The following is a 17,135-nucleotide window of genomic DNA, read 5'->3' as shown; positions in this document are numbered from 1 at the left end:
CATTGATAACAGAAAATGAATTTGTGCAGGAGATTTACAGCATTTTATCCAGCTGAGTTTTGAAAGCACCATTGTAAAGGTAGCACTGTTTCCTGTGTGAGACTGTTCTACAGGTGACATATTTCAGTTTTTAACCTTATACTTCCATGAATTTCATGGTGTTAAATGTCAAATTTCTTCTAAAAAGACAAAGTAGCACAACATTTTTGCATCAATATTGGAAACATTTTTTCTGAATCTTTTTATCAATACTTTAATATTTCTCTAGGCCTTCATTTTGTTCCTGAGTCTGGTCTGAGAACCCGCTGATCAGGTTTTAGTTCAAGAACATATGTGATGTCTTTCAGTACACTGGAGACGGCACAGGTTGAAGCCATGTAGTTTCTGAGAAGGAGACTGCTGGGCAACTGTTTTGTGAGGAGAATGCCCTTGCATTATAGTTACCTTTTTCTCTGCAATTTCTGTGGAAATGGCTCACAGTTGTAGTTTAAGAAGTATCTTAAGAAAGAGTGTTGAGTAGGGGAGATTTTCTCTGTCACCTAGCCTTGGATTTGCTTCCAGATTCTTTTTTATCATCAACTTTGAGAACGGCAAGACTTTAAGAGAGCAGGAAGGCCTGAAATAGGGCTGTACTGGTGGTGGATGTGTGGTGGTTCCAGACATTCATGTGGTGCAGGTGAGAGCAGGAAAGAATTGTCTAAGTTGGGAACCTTGTGTTTCACTCTCTGGGGAGCTGGTCCCAGCACTGTTTTTCTTTCTGATGGAGGAGAGGAAAGAGGAAATTGGCTGCTGCTGGCTTTCTCTTTCTGGACAAAGGGGAAGGTTTATTAGCCTGGGTATATTTAGTTGTAATCTGATAATTTAGGTTTTGGACTCTCAAAAAATAGCTCTATTTTTGTGTGCAATGCACAAGAAATCTTTTATGCTGTCCAGGTTCATGTGACAGTTTAGGATGACAAGTCATATACTTTCCTCTTGTCTGTATGTGTGGTGCATATATATACACTGAAAAGTAAATGCTGACTGCTCACAGGAGTGGAGCTTTTTGCTTTAACTGTTGATTATTATCATAAGACAAGCACCAACTCCACTTCAAAACCAGGAAAGTCTCTGTGATGAGAATGAATCTAAGTTTTACATATTCTTCATTTTAGTGTTCTTTTATCTTTCATTGTCCTTTACACTTTTGCAAGTGTCTTCTACTGAAGTAGGTAGCTGAAAGGCAGGTTAAATATAAAAGCAGGCAGTGTCTGACTTTCTCAGCTCCAGTGGGAGACTCTGTATGTTCCAATGAGCATTTTGTCCCAGTTTTCTATCTTTGAAGCAATCATTGGCTATTTTTTTTCTTGAGATATTAACATTTTTATCTGTGTCCTTGCATTATTAAGTGTAAAATTCTGTTTTAAAGATTAAAAAACCACACATGGGCAGCTAAATCTTCATAACATCTTGAATTGTCCCAGGAAATGATACCTTTTCTCCCATTTTTATTCAAAAATATCTATGATTTTGTCTTGTTTAGATAATTTATGTCTCTGATTTCATAATTTACTCCAGAATATCCCAACATCAGCTCTATGGCTTGCCTCTAGTTTGGGGGGGGTGGGGGGTGGGGAGGTGTGTACTCTTACTTCTCTCCTTTCTTTATTCTTACAGAAACTAGAGGAGGGCTGCCTCAGTCCAGTGCCTGTTTAGTCTGTGGATGCCTTACCTTGCACCATCATAAATAAGAAGTTTAGCTGTTAGTGAAGTGTGTGCTGCTTGGATGGCTTTTCTGTGTCCCCTTGCAGAGAAAAGATAGCAAAGTAGCTCTGGTGCAGTTAATCTTACCTTGTTTAATCTCCATGTGAAAGCCTTTGTTAACTTTTTGAGAAAGCAAATGCTCATTTCAAAGATCACATTTTGGAACTGATTTTGGAATAAACTACTCATAATTTTTTTTGCTGTCTGTAATAATCTTTCTAATAAACTACGTATTTATGTGATCAATTGCATTTATAAAGGATTATTTACTGTCTTGCATTTTTCCTGTTGAATGGTTTTTGTCAAGACTAACGTAATCCTAAATACTCTAGTAATAGCTCCTTTCTCCCATTGCCTTCTTTCATAGCAGTCACCTTGCCTCCCAATCCTTGCAATTCTCATCCCACATTACAGTCTTTTAAGATTCCAAAGGGTATTTTTACATAGGAACAATATTAGGTTTGTGCTCCAGTATTTAAGTGTATAGACCACTTGTTTTACATGGCTAAAGTAAAGAGATAAAACAGCCTGGAAATTTTAGGGCTGGATATATCCAGCAATTTTCTTTTTGGATGAGCTTTGACTGAGGGATATTGTCTAAAATTGGTCTATATTTATTGTCATTCTCTTTAGAATCAGTAGACTTTACAGCAAATGAGAAAATTTGAAATCTGTGTGTTGATGGATAGATTTTTAAAATATCTGTATCTATATTTTATTGATAAAAGTAAAACCTTCAAAGGACTATGATGTAAAAATGATGTGCAAATAATCTGGTATCTGGGGTTTGGCAAAGATATTCAGACATTTTAATTGCCTAGAAGTATAGGCGAACTAATGAGTGCAAAGCTGACTTTGTATTCAAATTGTGCCAATGTTTTTACAAACAGTAAAGAAACTTGACTGAACCTGTTGTGTGCCTTTTTTCCCCCTTGTTTGAACCGAAGCATAGTTTTTTTCTGATTTTGGGCTTGTTCTGAATATGTTGTAGTTGGACATGATGTTTATAGAGCTCCTCCTTTAAAAACATTTCTGGGCTCTCTGCTTATGATGGGTGTGCTGCTGTCATGGCTCAGCAGTGTGTCAGGGTAATTCTTTAAAGCTCTACACAGATCAAAAAGATTATTGAAGAATGCACAGGCACTTTTATTTTTGCTAAGTCTGAAATAGAAGGGGCTAAATCCCCAGGGGATAGAAGTTATATAATTTGGTGATGCTATGCTGATTTATGCCTCTTGAGAGTTTGCCTGCAGCAGAAGCTGGAGGTGATGAGAAGAGATTGGATGAGAGAAAGACCATCCAGGAAAAATTCATCAAATTTGTCATTCTTGAAAGGACCATCATAACATATGGTAAGGCATATCATTTACCTCAGGCTCGGAGGAAAATGATTTCTGCTAGAAGAATATTAATTTTATTTCTTAGAGGATCAGCTGACAGGGTAGGCTTTCTCCTGGCTGGTCTTCCCCTTCTGTTTTCTCTGAAGGGAAGGATGGAAGCTTGGAAATGTCTTATCTGTAGCAGACAAGCTAGTTGGCATTTTGCCATCATTTTCTGCTAGCAGAGAGGATAATGGTAATTATATGTCAAAATTTAACATTTTTCTTCTTTGAAAGAGAACTTTTTAATGCAAAATATTTAGAAAAGTCAGATCTATTCTGAGGCAGATAAGGAGCTAGGATTAGTGAGCTGACAAATTTTTCTTAGGCAAAAGGAGTTTTTCTTCCTCTTCAGGGACAAGGGGGAGATGACAAAGGATCAAAAGAAACAACATAGGAGGTGTGTAATGTAACTAGGCAACTTCAGTATTGTGTAATATTTGGGATACACCCAGAGCAAAGTTGCCTGTCCAGCTGCTCGTTCTGTGGGAAGGCTGTGAGAACTTGCTTTGCTAGTGAGTTCCAGCCCTTTTGATTAAATTAGTATTTCTTTGTTATCAGGAAAGTAAATTTCTCTTGTGCTATACAACATAGAGTCCAAATTCCATCATCACCTTTTTGAGGCAGGAAAAGTGTTTTCCTACAATCAATTCTAGCATCCCCAGTTGTTGCAAGTTAAGCCCTCAGTCAGCCATGTCCTTAGTCACTTAATAAAAGTAGAAAGGTTTTCCCAGGCTATGGCACAAGTTATCATACTGGTGAGATGCTTAAAAACATGCCAAGCTTTTGTTTTTTTTTTTTAATATTTTTTTTCCTTTCTTTTTAATCAGAAAAGGAAGGCATGGTTATTTTAGATAGAACCTATTTGCCTTCTAGTCACACATTTCAAATTTGCATTTTCAGTTTCATTTTATGAATAATTTTCTGGAATACACAATTTATATAGGTATAATTTTACTTAGAAAATAGTTGTATGATTGCAAGCTTTGAGGAGATTTGTATTCTTTATTTTCTGTATTTTTTCAGGAACAAGTGTAAGCAACCATCTGTTATATACATTATAAGTATAGGATTGCTCCTCAGCAGTCTGAGAGAAAGGAGATGTCAGCCTTCTCCTACATTATCTTCTGGGAAATGGGATGCCAGACATTTTAAAATAGCTTTTGAAGGTAAAATATTGGAAAGAAACCTTGTTTTGAAACTGTTTTTTATAATTTTGTTCTAATTTGTCAATAATATGTAGTGTAGTGATCTGGATCAACAGGGATTGGCCTGAGATGCAGGCTTGGGTTTTAAATTTAGGATTCAGCCACACTACCAGTGGGATATTTGGGAAGGCAGGTTTTATTACATAGCTGCATTATCTCCTAGGCAGATTTGGAACCAGGCAGTTGACTTGCAGATTTTGACTATGCATTCAAGGTTCAGGTCTGCCTCTACTTGTTTCTTATTTTGTTTCATAAATATTTTGAGTTTTCTTTAACCACAGTCATGGTTGTCCACAGATGAGCTGATTAGAACTTACATAATGCCTGCTGACATAATCCCAGGAGAGTCTTTGGACAGTATCTCATTTGAGATGTCCATAAAATACAACAAGTTTTAACTGAGTTAATAAAAATAAATTTCAATTTCCTAATGGTTTTCCTTTTTGCCTGAAGAAGGATATTAATGCTTTATCCAAACCTCAGTAATGCAAAGGGAGAATTGAATAAGAGATTCAGACTAAAGAAATGTAATAGAAATAGTTCTCTCATCAGGATTAAAGGAGAATGCTGATCATTAATTACTTTTCAGCTTACCCCACTCAACTACAAAGATACAATTTTAACCTGATCTGAGCAATCAGCTAAAACTTGGAATTTTTTATTTAGTTTGGTTTTAAATTCCCGAGCTTTTTGTATTGTTAATACCATTCTATGTATCAAGATGGAAGTTTGATGTCTTTAGTACATGAGAAACCAACTGTTACCATATCTTCTTTATTTTTTTTTCTTTTAAAATTCAGGTTTCTAAGCCAATTTCCAATTATTGTTGAGCCTCATCACAATCTATGGATTTTCCTTTAGGTCTTGTCCTTGATACAAATTCTTCTGTAACTTAAATTTCTGCATTTTTCTTCATTTCTTCATTCATTCATATCTTTTAGAAATAGAGGTGTGCAAGATACATTTTTGTGGTTTTTTTTAAATTTTGATTTCCTCCTCTTTCAGGCCTCTGGCCTCTGATAGTTAAAATTCCCCAAATTACTTGTGACATGGTATGGATATGTGCTTGTTACAAATTGTAATTGAGTTTCTTTTTCCTTGGTGCTTCTTTCTTGACACACCCTTACAGATCTCTCTTTTAGTCTTTTGTTTGTTAAGCTGAACAAAGAAAATATTTTCAGTTTCTTCTCCAGATTTCCCTGACCACTGTAGAAGTCTTTCTCTACCAGATTCAATTCCTTTTTTAGACACTAGATAATCAAAATAAAGAACAATAGAATATTAATACAATTTATTATTGCATTAATGTTGATATCTAGAAATATATTACCTGATAAATTAAAAATTTCCTTTAATTTCCATAGGGACATCATTTTGATAGCTCATAATTACTTGTGATCTGCTTTGTACCCAAAGTTTCATCTACTGTAATTTTCAACTGCTGAGATCTCAATTTTCAGTAGAAACTTAATAATCATCAAGTTCACATCTTTGCATTGTGTACTATTAAATTTTACCTCAGTTTTATTCTTGTGGTCCTAGAGGTAACCCATGTCTTCCTGGTACTGTTCCAGTCTTCATATATTATTAGCAGTGCTTTCCCATATCAGAAATTTCTGAACAAATCCAAACTATGATTTTTTGCTATAATTCATACTATGCTCTGGTAATTTATAAAAATATGTAGTAAAACTGATCCCTCAAATTTCTGCTGAGGACTATGCATTTGTATTGTTCTTCCAGCTCTTTTGGTGCAGCATTATATAATTTCACATTTTACAGATTGCAATATCTTGCACTAATTTCAAATGTTCTTTATCATGATCATTAGTACTAGAAAACATGACTTAAACTTAATTAAAAAAGCTGAGTGACAAAGATTCTATTGCTTGCTCCCTCACTGCTTAGGTCAGCTCTATTTGATATGAAATTGATTTGTGATGGATTCAAAGTGACCATTATTTCACCTTGCATAATTCACAGGAAATGATATTGCTTTCTTTTTGTCCTGTGAAGAAAAATTAAATAAAAAAACAAACTCTGCTCGTGAGTAATATTTTGTATGACATAAAGTAGTACTTGTTGATAATCTAAAGGGGATGGGTTACATGATTTTTGCTTTAACATGTCAGAATAAATATCTATACTTTAAAATAGTATTGTATTTGTACCCTCCCTGTGCTTTAACATTGCTGATGAAATGTTAAAATTTTCACTTTTGCAATAAAATAATGGTATTGACATAAGGAAAAACATGGAATAAGTTCAATGAAAGTATTTCATTAGCTGGGATAATGTGCACAAAGAAATAATACTATATTTCTGAGTGCATTTATAATTTGCGCTGAGATCTTAATCAAACTCCAGAAAATAGTCTTCTACCTTGTGTTTTACTAGGTCTTGAATTCTTCAAGTGTCCAGCAGGAGGAGAGACCCTGTACTCTCTGTGAGCAGAAACTCTTGTGTCTGACAGCCGTGGGGATAGCCCCAGCTGTGTGGTTTTTATTCTGAATAGAGATCATCGTGCAGTACAAGATTTGCACAGCGAGAGCTACATAATATTTATGAATAGTGGCTTGGCAACCTACCTTTTTTTTAAATATAACTTCTTACCATCTTTCTGGCCTTCATATCCCAGCAAGTGGCTTTTGGGGACTTGGAAGTGGTTGCCAGCAACTTAGATATGTGGGATTGCACTCCCTGGTATAGTTCTAAGTAGATATTGGTCAAAATGAATTGCAGAACTCAGGGTTTGTACAGGAGAAAGTAACTTAATATGTAGTGCTGTTATATTATTTTTTTTTAAATTACCATTGAAACTAAAAATACTACCTTTGCTGATATCGTATTCCATACTGATGCAGGGAAAGCTGTTTTCTCCTTTTACTGCTAGATTGCTCTTGTTTGTTTTTTGAAGGGCCTTTTGTCTCCTTGTGCATATGCATTTATTTTTGTGTGCATAGATTTAGTAATATTTTCTGGGTTGAAAGTGACTTAATGAGTTAATCTGGGGAAAGTTGAAAAGTGGCAGCTTTTGAGAACGTTCACAATGTTCAGAAGTGGCTCCCTGACTGCCACTGCCAGCAGCAGTAAAAAGACAATGTCAGGCTGTTGGACATCAGGATTAACTCTCACAGAATATAAAAAGCAGCATCAAGTTGGGCATTATCTGGTTCTCTGCTGCACTTCAGAGCTTCAGTGGCTGGCTCTGCCAGGTGCTGGGCACTTCAGTGGAGACCCTGTACAGTTCCCTTTCCCTGGAGATGGAGCATCCTTATGTTGAGGCAGTTGTACACTGGATAAAGTAAACCAGTTAAAACTGATAGCAGGTAGCTTCTCCCTCTACAGGGAAATTCGTGGTATTCATGGATGAGACCAGTTTGCTTTTATAAGTGCCATAATGGGAATGACTGTAAACTAAATTTGATTAACTCTTCAGTTACACAAAGGAGCGATTACTACAACTGTATAATAATAATGTTAAATTAACAGGATAGGATCTGGGTGAATTAATTCAGAACCATTTGCTTTGCTTTCAGCTTCTGCTTATATTTTGAAGTAAAGAAGGGCATCCAAATTAATTTGAATAACACTTGAAACAAACCGAAGTTAAATTAGGGTAGAGTTTTTTCTTCCAAGTTTTATTTGTCAATAAAATTCAATTGGTAGCAAAGTGTTTCAACATGCCTTGAGAGAAAGTTCCTCTGTGTTTAAGGAGATGAACCGAATGCCTCAAAATTAGTATCACTATGTGAACACAATAGTTCTCTGGGTCTGGAATTCAGAGAAATTACTAAATGATACTTTTACCAGTTTGGTGGCACTGTTTCATCTTAGTTCTGTGAAGTGTTTTTTTTGTTTGCATGTTTCCTGCCATAATACTAGGAACAGTAAATATAAATAATGATTTATAATAATAAGTTTCATTTGGAAATTTCAATCTGTATAAAACATATGTTTTAATAAAAAGTTCAGTTATTACTTTGTAGTCTTAATAATTTTAAAATTATTAAGGAGTTTACTGTACATTTTTAGCTTGAAAGGTCTTCCATATCAGAAAAAATTCATGCATGATTGTTTTGTTTGATATCAAACCACATTTTTGCTGTCATAACACTGGCACATTTTCAAGTCATGCTGTTTTCTGGCTGCTAGCAGGGAGTAATGGAAACAATGCAGTGATCATGCAATTTATTAAAAATAGACACTAAAATACTAGGCAAGCGATGTTTTTAATTTAAAAAGGACTAGGATTCCTAAGGCTGCATAAAAATAGCTGTTTCAGCATCACAGAGGAATTAAAATACCTTGCTGCCTGTGAGTTGTTTATAATTTATTTCTGGTGATTTTCCTTTAGATCAGATTGTGATGCTTCTTGTGAATGGTGACTGTGCTTGCTGAGGAGTGGTCATGCAAGCAAAATCTGATAACCTCGATATGTCACTTCATCTGCCGTTTTTCTTTCGTTAATGCAAAGCTGGTTGCATAATATCTAATTTCTCCTTTAGCTGACCAGAGATGAAAACAAAATCTATAATGGCAGTGCTAGGTTTTATAAAAAACGCAAGTGAGGACTTGAAGGATGTGGCTTGTTCTGTTTGGACGATGCAGGATTGCTTTAAGCAGTAAGCTTACTGTTTTCAGATGGCATTAGCAGCATCAGTGATATAGCTGTGTCAGCCTCCTCGACTGCTGGATGTCTGTAATCGCACGGAGGAAACTATATTTAAGATCTGATATCTTGAGGGTAATGACTCCAGCACTTACTGATGGACAGAATGGCTGTTAATGCTTTCTTCACTAGCCCAGAAGATTTTGAAAGATAGATAGGTCTGTGATGTACTTTGATAAGGCAGGAAATGCAATTTTTGGGGGTCTCTGGAAATAGAAAGGTCATGCAGCTTGGAACCGGTGAGACTTTACAGTCCCTAAGTCATCAGGTATGACCTCATGGTTTATACTAATATTTCTAACACAGGGTTTGTTTTACAGTTTCAGGTCATTTGCAGTCTCTTTGTCTGTGTAATTGCTTCATGTTGGATTTGCCACGGGATTTATAGGGTAGACTGTTTACATAAGCAGAGCAACGTATATCTTAGAATTCTAATGTGTTAATTTTTATCTGAACAATGTAAGGTTATTCTCTATATATTTTCAACCTGTTTTATTGTGAATATGTTTTCTTTTAACTAATTAATGGTGAAGGGCTATCTCTCTGCTATAAAGTAAAATGACAAGATTGTATTGCATTTTATTTTGCTTTATCTTTACATGACACACAAAAGCTATTGTGATTGTTTTTGTTTGTTACATGAAATGCAGTATAAGGCAGCTGTTTACCTACAGTGCCAGGTTATTTAAAACAACGTATCACATTGTGTAACAGGACGGAGCTATTCTGCAGGCACAGATCTTGCTACATTTTGCAGCAGTTCATTCTTTTTCTTTTTGCTTCATTTCAAATCAGTTTTAAAAATAGCTCAGGGAATATAACAGTGAAAGTTTGGCAAGATAACTCTCCTCTTTTTAATTATTACACTCAGTGACGCATACTAATACTAATGGGTTGTAGAAGAGAAGATTAATATCTGAAAAATTTAGAATATTGTTAAAAACCAGATTAATTTAATTGAAGCATGTATTTTTTTTTTTTTTTTTGTAACTGCTGTCAACTTTATTGCAATACTAATACTTGTAGATATGCTAATGTGATGATATACAGAAAAGACAGAGTACATAAAAGAAAACAAGTATATGGGTGTTTTACATAGAAATATAGTGGCCTAATTTCATATCTGGATCACAAAATGGATTTGGAGATACTGTTACCACTTTAGGTGTTTTAAACATTAGATAATGGCTGCTGTATTTCCTTGAATACATCACAGAGCAATTGTATTTAAAATTGTAAGAGAAATTTATTTTAAAAAGGGATATTCGGCTCCATCTTAAGAAATTCTACATATATTTGCAGAACATTTCCATGGCAACGTGTTTGACCATGTGTTTTAAAAGCTCAGCTGTAGCCTGAAAGTAGTGGCAATTTTTCTGTCTCTTGCTTTACCCTTGTGGAACAACAATTTTCACGTATAACTGGACAGCAGATTGGCAAGGGTGAGCGGTATTTTCTGACCCCAAAGCACAGGATTAAGTGATCAAGATTTAAAAATATTTTCATGTATCCACCTAGAAATGTAAACATGTAAGTCATGGATTTTATTTTGCATTTAGAACTATATTCAGATTTCACCTCATTTAATAACATTTTGCTGGAGCCGTATGTGTGTGGGAGACAACAGAAAATCTGACTTAAGTTTGTGCAGCAATGGTAAAAATGTCTGTCTTTTAATTTTTAATTAAAAACATATTTGTAGAAAATACTGTATTACTTGTACTCACCATAAATTCCAGTTTCTCAGTTTACTTTATCCATCTGACATTCTTATTAATAATGGGAAAAGACTGCCTTGCTCTTAAACTTGATTAAAGTTGGCATGACTTAACTATACCTTTCTTTTGCTACAAGATCCTTCTAATCTGTTAGAATTTATTTTCAGTATTTTGATGTGTTAGTCACAATGAGTACATTCTGTTTCTTGGCATTGGAATGAAATTCCTGAAAGTATTGGTTTCATGGTATTTTGGTGCTTTGCAGAGTATTTATAGACCTTTTAATAGGACCAACCCTCTCCCAGCTTCTTTGTTTTCCTTATTCAGTTTACAATCTTAGCTTCATTTTGAGGTCGCTCCTTCTTTGCTCATTTGAAATAATTAGATCTCCATGGAATTTTGCATCTGGAAGCTACAGCAGTAGGTTGTGCTTGTCCTGGACTCTCTTTCATCACTTACACTAATTCTGCAAACTGCATTCTGGATGGCTTTGGAATGTATCATTGATATAATCTCCAGTAGTGCAGTGGACATCCATTGCAGCCTGTTGACAATGGAAACTATCTACAGAGGAAAATAAATTGGTGAAAAATGCTTGCTTGAGGAAGTTTGTGTTTAGGTCATTCTGTTTTGAAGCCACACTATTACTGACTATTGCAAGTGAGTTTGAATATAGTTTTTCACTCAAAGGACATAATCCCATTATAGGCCCTTGTTCAATTGGAGGGCTAGAGTAACACCCCAGAAGAATGTATCAAGGAAGTAAAGTTATTTTGTAAGAGAAAAAATTGCAGCAAGATAGAGTTAGACACATGAGAGCAGGGAATCGAACTGATCTGAAAACTTAAAACTACAAACTATTTTGCTTGTTTTACTTGTTTAGCCCCTACCTCCAGCCTCCTAAAAAAGACAGGTTTGAAAGAGCCTTGCTGATATTTGGACATACTGCACAAGAGTAGAGTCACCGAATCCAGGGCACTGTGTTAGTAGCAACTTAACAGGAAGACATTTTTGTGCCTTCTTGAAAACTGTATAATCTCTCTTCAAGATGATTGGTACTGTCAGTATTTAAAGAATGCTGTGTAAGGAAGGATCTCTCTAAATAAAGAATTCTTTTCCCTTGACTGAGCATGATGAATACGCATCCATGAGTATGCGTTTCCTTATCTTCAAAACACTGCAATTTACAGGATTCTCTGATGAAGGTCTGGTAGAGAAATACTGCTATAAGAACAATTGGGCAAGAGGCCAAATATTTGTGTCATTTAACAGTTTTAAACAAGTATGCTTTTGCTCATGCACATCCACAGTTGTGGTGCTTTTTCTTGTTAGCGGTTGCTGTCCTGATTCCACAGTACTGACTTCTTTTTGTAAGTTGTAGTGCCAGTTTTTAAGGAAATGAGAACACTGGGACAAACGGGAGAATCATGACCAAACATTTGCAAAACACTAGAAGCAAAGAGTACTTTCAGAGTTTGCTGAAAGAATTTAAATCTTTTTGGTGTACATTTAGGTGTCCTTCCTAAGACATGACCATCTTCCCTGGTCAAATACTTCTCAGTAAGTATTTTAATTCATGTATCAAGTCATTTGGCCTAATGGCCAGAATTAGGGAAGGGTGACTATTAGCGTATCAGAAAGGTTTAAAGTATAAAGTAACATCGCATAAATATGTAATAGCTGACAGCATGATCACAAAATACATAGCTACACAATGGCTGTTCCAAGAATGTTCCACTCTATTTAGTGTTCCAAGAATATCATCATGTGGTCATTCTGAATAAAGATTATTTGAAAGAATTTTCCTAAGATGCAGTCTGAAAATGTGAACAAATCACAATTATACTATAGTAATCTGATAAAAAAAAAAATAGAGTAATATTTAATCCCCAAAATTTCCAGTAGAGGTAGAACCACCTAATATGAAGTAGTAGGGAAGCTGAGCATATTAACACAGTAAAAGAGAATGGTTATGCGTTACCTAGAGTGGCATTTTTGAGAGAAGAAATGATCTCAGTTCATTCTCTCTCTCTCTCTCCATCCTACGCCTCTCTTTTCACCCTCCCATCCTATAATGAACCTCCTAAATAATATGACTTATTCATGTTGTTTCTTGTTTCCTTGCATGACCGTATTTATTTTGCCTTACATTTTCAATAAATGTTATTAATAAAAGGATCCCATTAACATAAGTGCTGTTACACTACTGCGGTCAGTGGCTTTGCTGTCATTATAATTCCTTTAAGTAGAAGCTGATGCATAATTCTGGTAAATTCCAATAGATTGCTTCATTAGTAAAATCAATATTAACCACAGATCACACAGAGTAAACTCCATTCTTCTTGCCATACTGTTCACAGTGTGACCCTAAAATTGCTTTCCTGAGTCATTTAAACAATGTACATACCAGCAAGGAGGCTACGAGACATGACTGATGATAAGTCAGGGAAATACTGCTCTTCCCTTATTGTTAAAGGGAACCAAGTTTTTTCTTATATTAAAGTGATACTTCTCATATTTGGCTTGTATCTGCTTGCTCTTACCCTCTCACTGGGCAGCACCAAGAGCCTGGCTAGGTCTTCTCTGCATTGCCACCAGTGAGGGAGCTGTATGTTCTGGTAAGACACCTCTGAGCTTTCTTTTTTCAGGCTGGAACAGTCCCAGCACTCTCAGCCTCTCCTTTGATGACCTTTTTGTTCCTTTACTGGGCTTACTTCCTTATGTCCATTTCACTCATGTAAGAAGGGAATCCAGACCTGCTCAGAGCTCTCTAGTTATGTCTCAACAGGGCTCAGTAGAGGGGCAGAATCACATTATCTGGTGAGGAAACTTGGATTGTCAAGTTTCTAGTCAATTAATTACAGAAAAATTTGCACAGAGACCCTTGAAAAATGAGGACTGAATGTGCAGAAAATTATAATTGGTATTCTTGTGGAGAAGGAAAGCTTTGAAAATGTCTTTGCTTAATTCATAGTAGTCATTTTAGTGATTAAACCTCCTGTTGTTTTGAAATGTCGTATATGGAATCTACATCCCCCAATACTAATTGATATAAGCAGAGAATAAATCCTAAAGGGAAAGGCTAGACTAATGTTTTGAGCTAAGCAAACTTCAAAGTAACTGAGTAAAAGGATATTATCTAGTATGTAAACCCAAAAAGGTAAACTAAATGGAACATGACCTAGACGGATTCAAGAGTTGTGTTTTCAGTCAACTTGACAAAAAATAATTTGTTAATTTCTAGTTTTGCTTGAAATTCAGAGTGAACTCAGAGTTCTCAAATGGTCTCAAGTGTTGCAGCAACCATCAACTGATAAAAAATATTCAGCTTGGTATATTGAATGATGTAAAACAGGAATTAAGTGACATTAGGGAGTGTCGAGGTATAGTAAAATTTTTCTCATTTTACAATAGCTTCCCTGTGTTCCCCCAGGCTGCTTAAATGAAACAAAAATGTATATAGGAGCCTTCAGTGATTTAAGATCCATCCATATCTTTCCCGCTAGCATAATGAGTTCACTTGCTTAAATTCTCTTTATTAAAGATTTTATGCAGGCAAGCAGAGTCATTAAAATACATGCGAGGAATCATACCCATATGGTTTGTATCCACATTTAATGCAATTGAAAGTATTCTAGCCAAAGCAATTTCAGCTTTATGTCCCAATCCTGTGATTAGAACTTTCTGGGAAAGGCAGTGTCATGTTTATATCTGAATCCTACAGATGGAAAAGGAGAGAAATACCTTGTCCTTATATTGATTAGGGGAGCTCCAGTTATGCGAGACCATTCAGGTGTGCAGTTCAGTTTTGGAGACAGAAACAGTGGTGTTGGTGTGGTGGAGACCTGATAGCAAGTTTATGATGTGAGGGGATGAACTATGCTTTGGGTGAATTCCTGTCTGAGAGGTAAACATGCAGGTCAGTTATACCAGCTGATGTCACATTTTAGTTAATTTTTAGAGGGTATTTAAGTGTTTATATTCTTTTTTCCTTCTAAGGTTATCTAAAATACTTTATACTCGAAAAATAACAATCCTTCTCTTTCCCTTTTTTCCTTCCCACTGTTTTCTAACTTTTCTTGTCCATTTTGGTAAATAAAGAATTTTTGACTCCATACAAGTATGTGTGTCTTAAGCAGTGATTGTGCATATCAGAAGTTGTAATTTAGGGTCAGACAACTTTCAGTATATAAGAAAATTAAGATTGCTTGGTGTTACCTCAGTGTTGTCTGCCATGTAACATTTGTAATGGAGTTCACTGAATGATCAATAGAAAAATCTAACACATACGAAAAATACAAAATTATAATTTCATAACAGTGATAGTAATGCAGTGATTTTTTATTGTGTTTTACGTGCTGCTGAAGACTATTGTTGGGTGCTTAGATTCTACATGACAAGTGTAGGCCTAGCTCTGTGAGTACTACTAAGGATGAAGCTCAGTGTCTGATAACTGGCTTGATCTTATCTTTAGAATATCAATTAATGTAGTTAGTTGTGCTAATATAAGACAAAAACATGACATCTTAGATTACCTGGGCACAGGATTTAATGGCAGTGGCTGGATACTGCAAGTGAAGTTTACCTGGCACATGAAATGTGAAACATACAGGCATGGAAAGCTGTGTTGGTGTTCTTGTCTTCCAGAAGGAGCTGAGGACCTCTTTCTCTGGGAACTTGATTGCCTTGTTGCCTTTGGCAGACCGGATCCTCTGCTGGATCTCAGTGTTCTGTCACCAGTCCTTCTGCACGTAGTCATGAGTGAATTTCTCATTGCTGCTTAGTGAATGTCTCACAGTGACTCACTGGATTTTGTTATTGCCCAGTCTGCCTTCTGCTCCCCTCCTCCTCTTTCCTCAGTGATTTTCTAGTTTGTAGGGTGCAGATGTGCTGAAATTTCTCAGCCATATAACTTCTAATGCAAACATGCATATTTGCCGTGGATGTCAGTGAAAGATGTAATTTGTGCTGTCAAAAGTAGTTACTAGCACTGCCTTGTGTCCTGAACATCTACAGCAACAGAAAGCTCAGCACAGAAGTGAGACATGCTCTGAGTCCTTTTCTTGCCTCCTTCAACAGATAAGAACTGTTAAATTGTTTCCTTTTTAGTATCATTTGCAATTGCAGAGACAAGAATTAAATATATGTTTTAAGTAATGTCTGTATCATCAGCTATAAACAAATTTTGCTGGTAATTGCTTAGATTTTATTTCCCTCATGGGCTCCTTTCATGTTCAGAGAAGTGTCATTATCAATTTCTAGTTTAATTTCCATTTAATTTTCCTGTCTTTGCTTGGCTACACTGTGCACACCTGTAGTTCTCTAATTTAATGTAGGAATGTAAAGAATGGCACCTTTCTCTTCTGGGAGAACTGAAGAATATCTTACTCTGTTCATTCAAGTCATAGCAAACAAGATTGAGGCTCTTTTGCTTTGGACACTTTTGTCAGCTTCTTCTATAGAGCTGGGCAGCAGGGATCCTGTAAAGTAAATTGGTTAAGCCTTAGAGCTGACGCTGTTCCCATAATGGATGTTCCTGCCTCCCCAGCATGTTCATCACCAAATATCTTCCTCTCTTGGTTTGTAGTCTGCCATTTGGGACAGGCACGCACACTGATACAGCAGACCACAGAGGAACGCCACCACACTTCTCAGAAAACAGCAGGTTTCCAGTTCAAAGGTATGAAGGGAGATTTCAATAAGAATGTTACACACCATATACAGTGCTTCACCTGTAGAATTTGGCATTATAAGCAGCCTTTTGTCGACTAAAATACATTCTGTTGGATGGATATGCAAATTTGATACTGCTTCTAGGCTGGCTAGAAATGTAAATCAGCATTAGAGTAAGAAGAAAACTGAGCAAGGAGGAACATACAGAAAGTGTTTAAAACAAGACACATCAAATACAAGGTAACAATATTACACGGAATTTCAGTTCTTGTCATTGACAGATTAAAAACACCATCACATCTTTGCTAATATTTTGCCATAATTTGCCATTAACATTACTTTTGTGATTCAACATGATGGAAAATGAACAAGAAACAGAATAACCATGAATAAAATCTTCAGGGAAATCATAGTAGTATCTATTAATGGAACTATGCTCAAGATTTATTGACTTGATCCTTTGCTGTTGAAAAGGAGATATTTCTTATTTATTACTTAGCAATTAATTAGTAGTTTCTACTTCATCTCCTCTCCCCACAATACTCTTTTTAGCAGATAAATAGTAAATGGACATACACAGGGTGATGGTAAGCTAAACTTGCTGCTCCAGTGCTTGTGAGTTTGGATGATTGGGCTTCCAGGGTGCCCTGTGCAAGTCAAATCCACTGCTAAAGGGATGAGTGGGGACATTGGCTTTTTTTGGTTCTCTTCTTTTTTTCCTCTACAAAAAAATTCTTCAGTT

General features: G+C 35.9%; 1 protein-coding gene across 9 annotated transcripts in view; it reads left to right on the top strand.

Annotated features, from left to right (window-relative positions):
• Positions 1–17,135, top strand: part of SLC4A10 (solute carrier family 4 member 10) — a 148,762-nt gene that overhangs the window by 24,806 nt on the left and 106,821 nt on the right. For 4 of the 9 annotated variants that reach the window (XR_002865979.2, XM_023931114.2, XM_023931113.2 and 1 more), the window contains exon 1: positions 8,879–9,270. The exons of 3 other annotated variants lie outside the window; for them this stretch is intronic. Coding sequence is in view for 4 of the 6 variants with exons in the window: in XM_023931114.2 (XP_023786882.1) it covers positions 9,190–9,270 (81 nt within the window). In the remaining 2 variants the exon portion in view is untranslated. Of the gene's footprint in view, positions 1–8,878; positions 9,271–17,135 lie in introns of those variants that run through there. 2 more of the 9 variants (XM_023931116.2, XM_023931115.2) reach the window with 2 other exon arrangements.

Source organism: Cyanistes caeruleus, chromosome 7 (genome assembly GCF_971803275.1).
Source record: "Cyanistes caeruleus chromosome 7, bCyaCae1.hap1.1, whole genome shotgun sequence".
Lineage (NCBI taxonomy): Eukaryota > Metazoa > Chordata > Aves > Passeriformes > Paridae > Cyanistes > Cyanistes caeruleus.
This window is presented reverse-complemented; position numbering and strand designations above follow the sequence as displayed.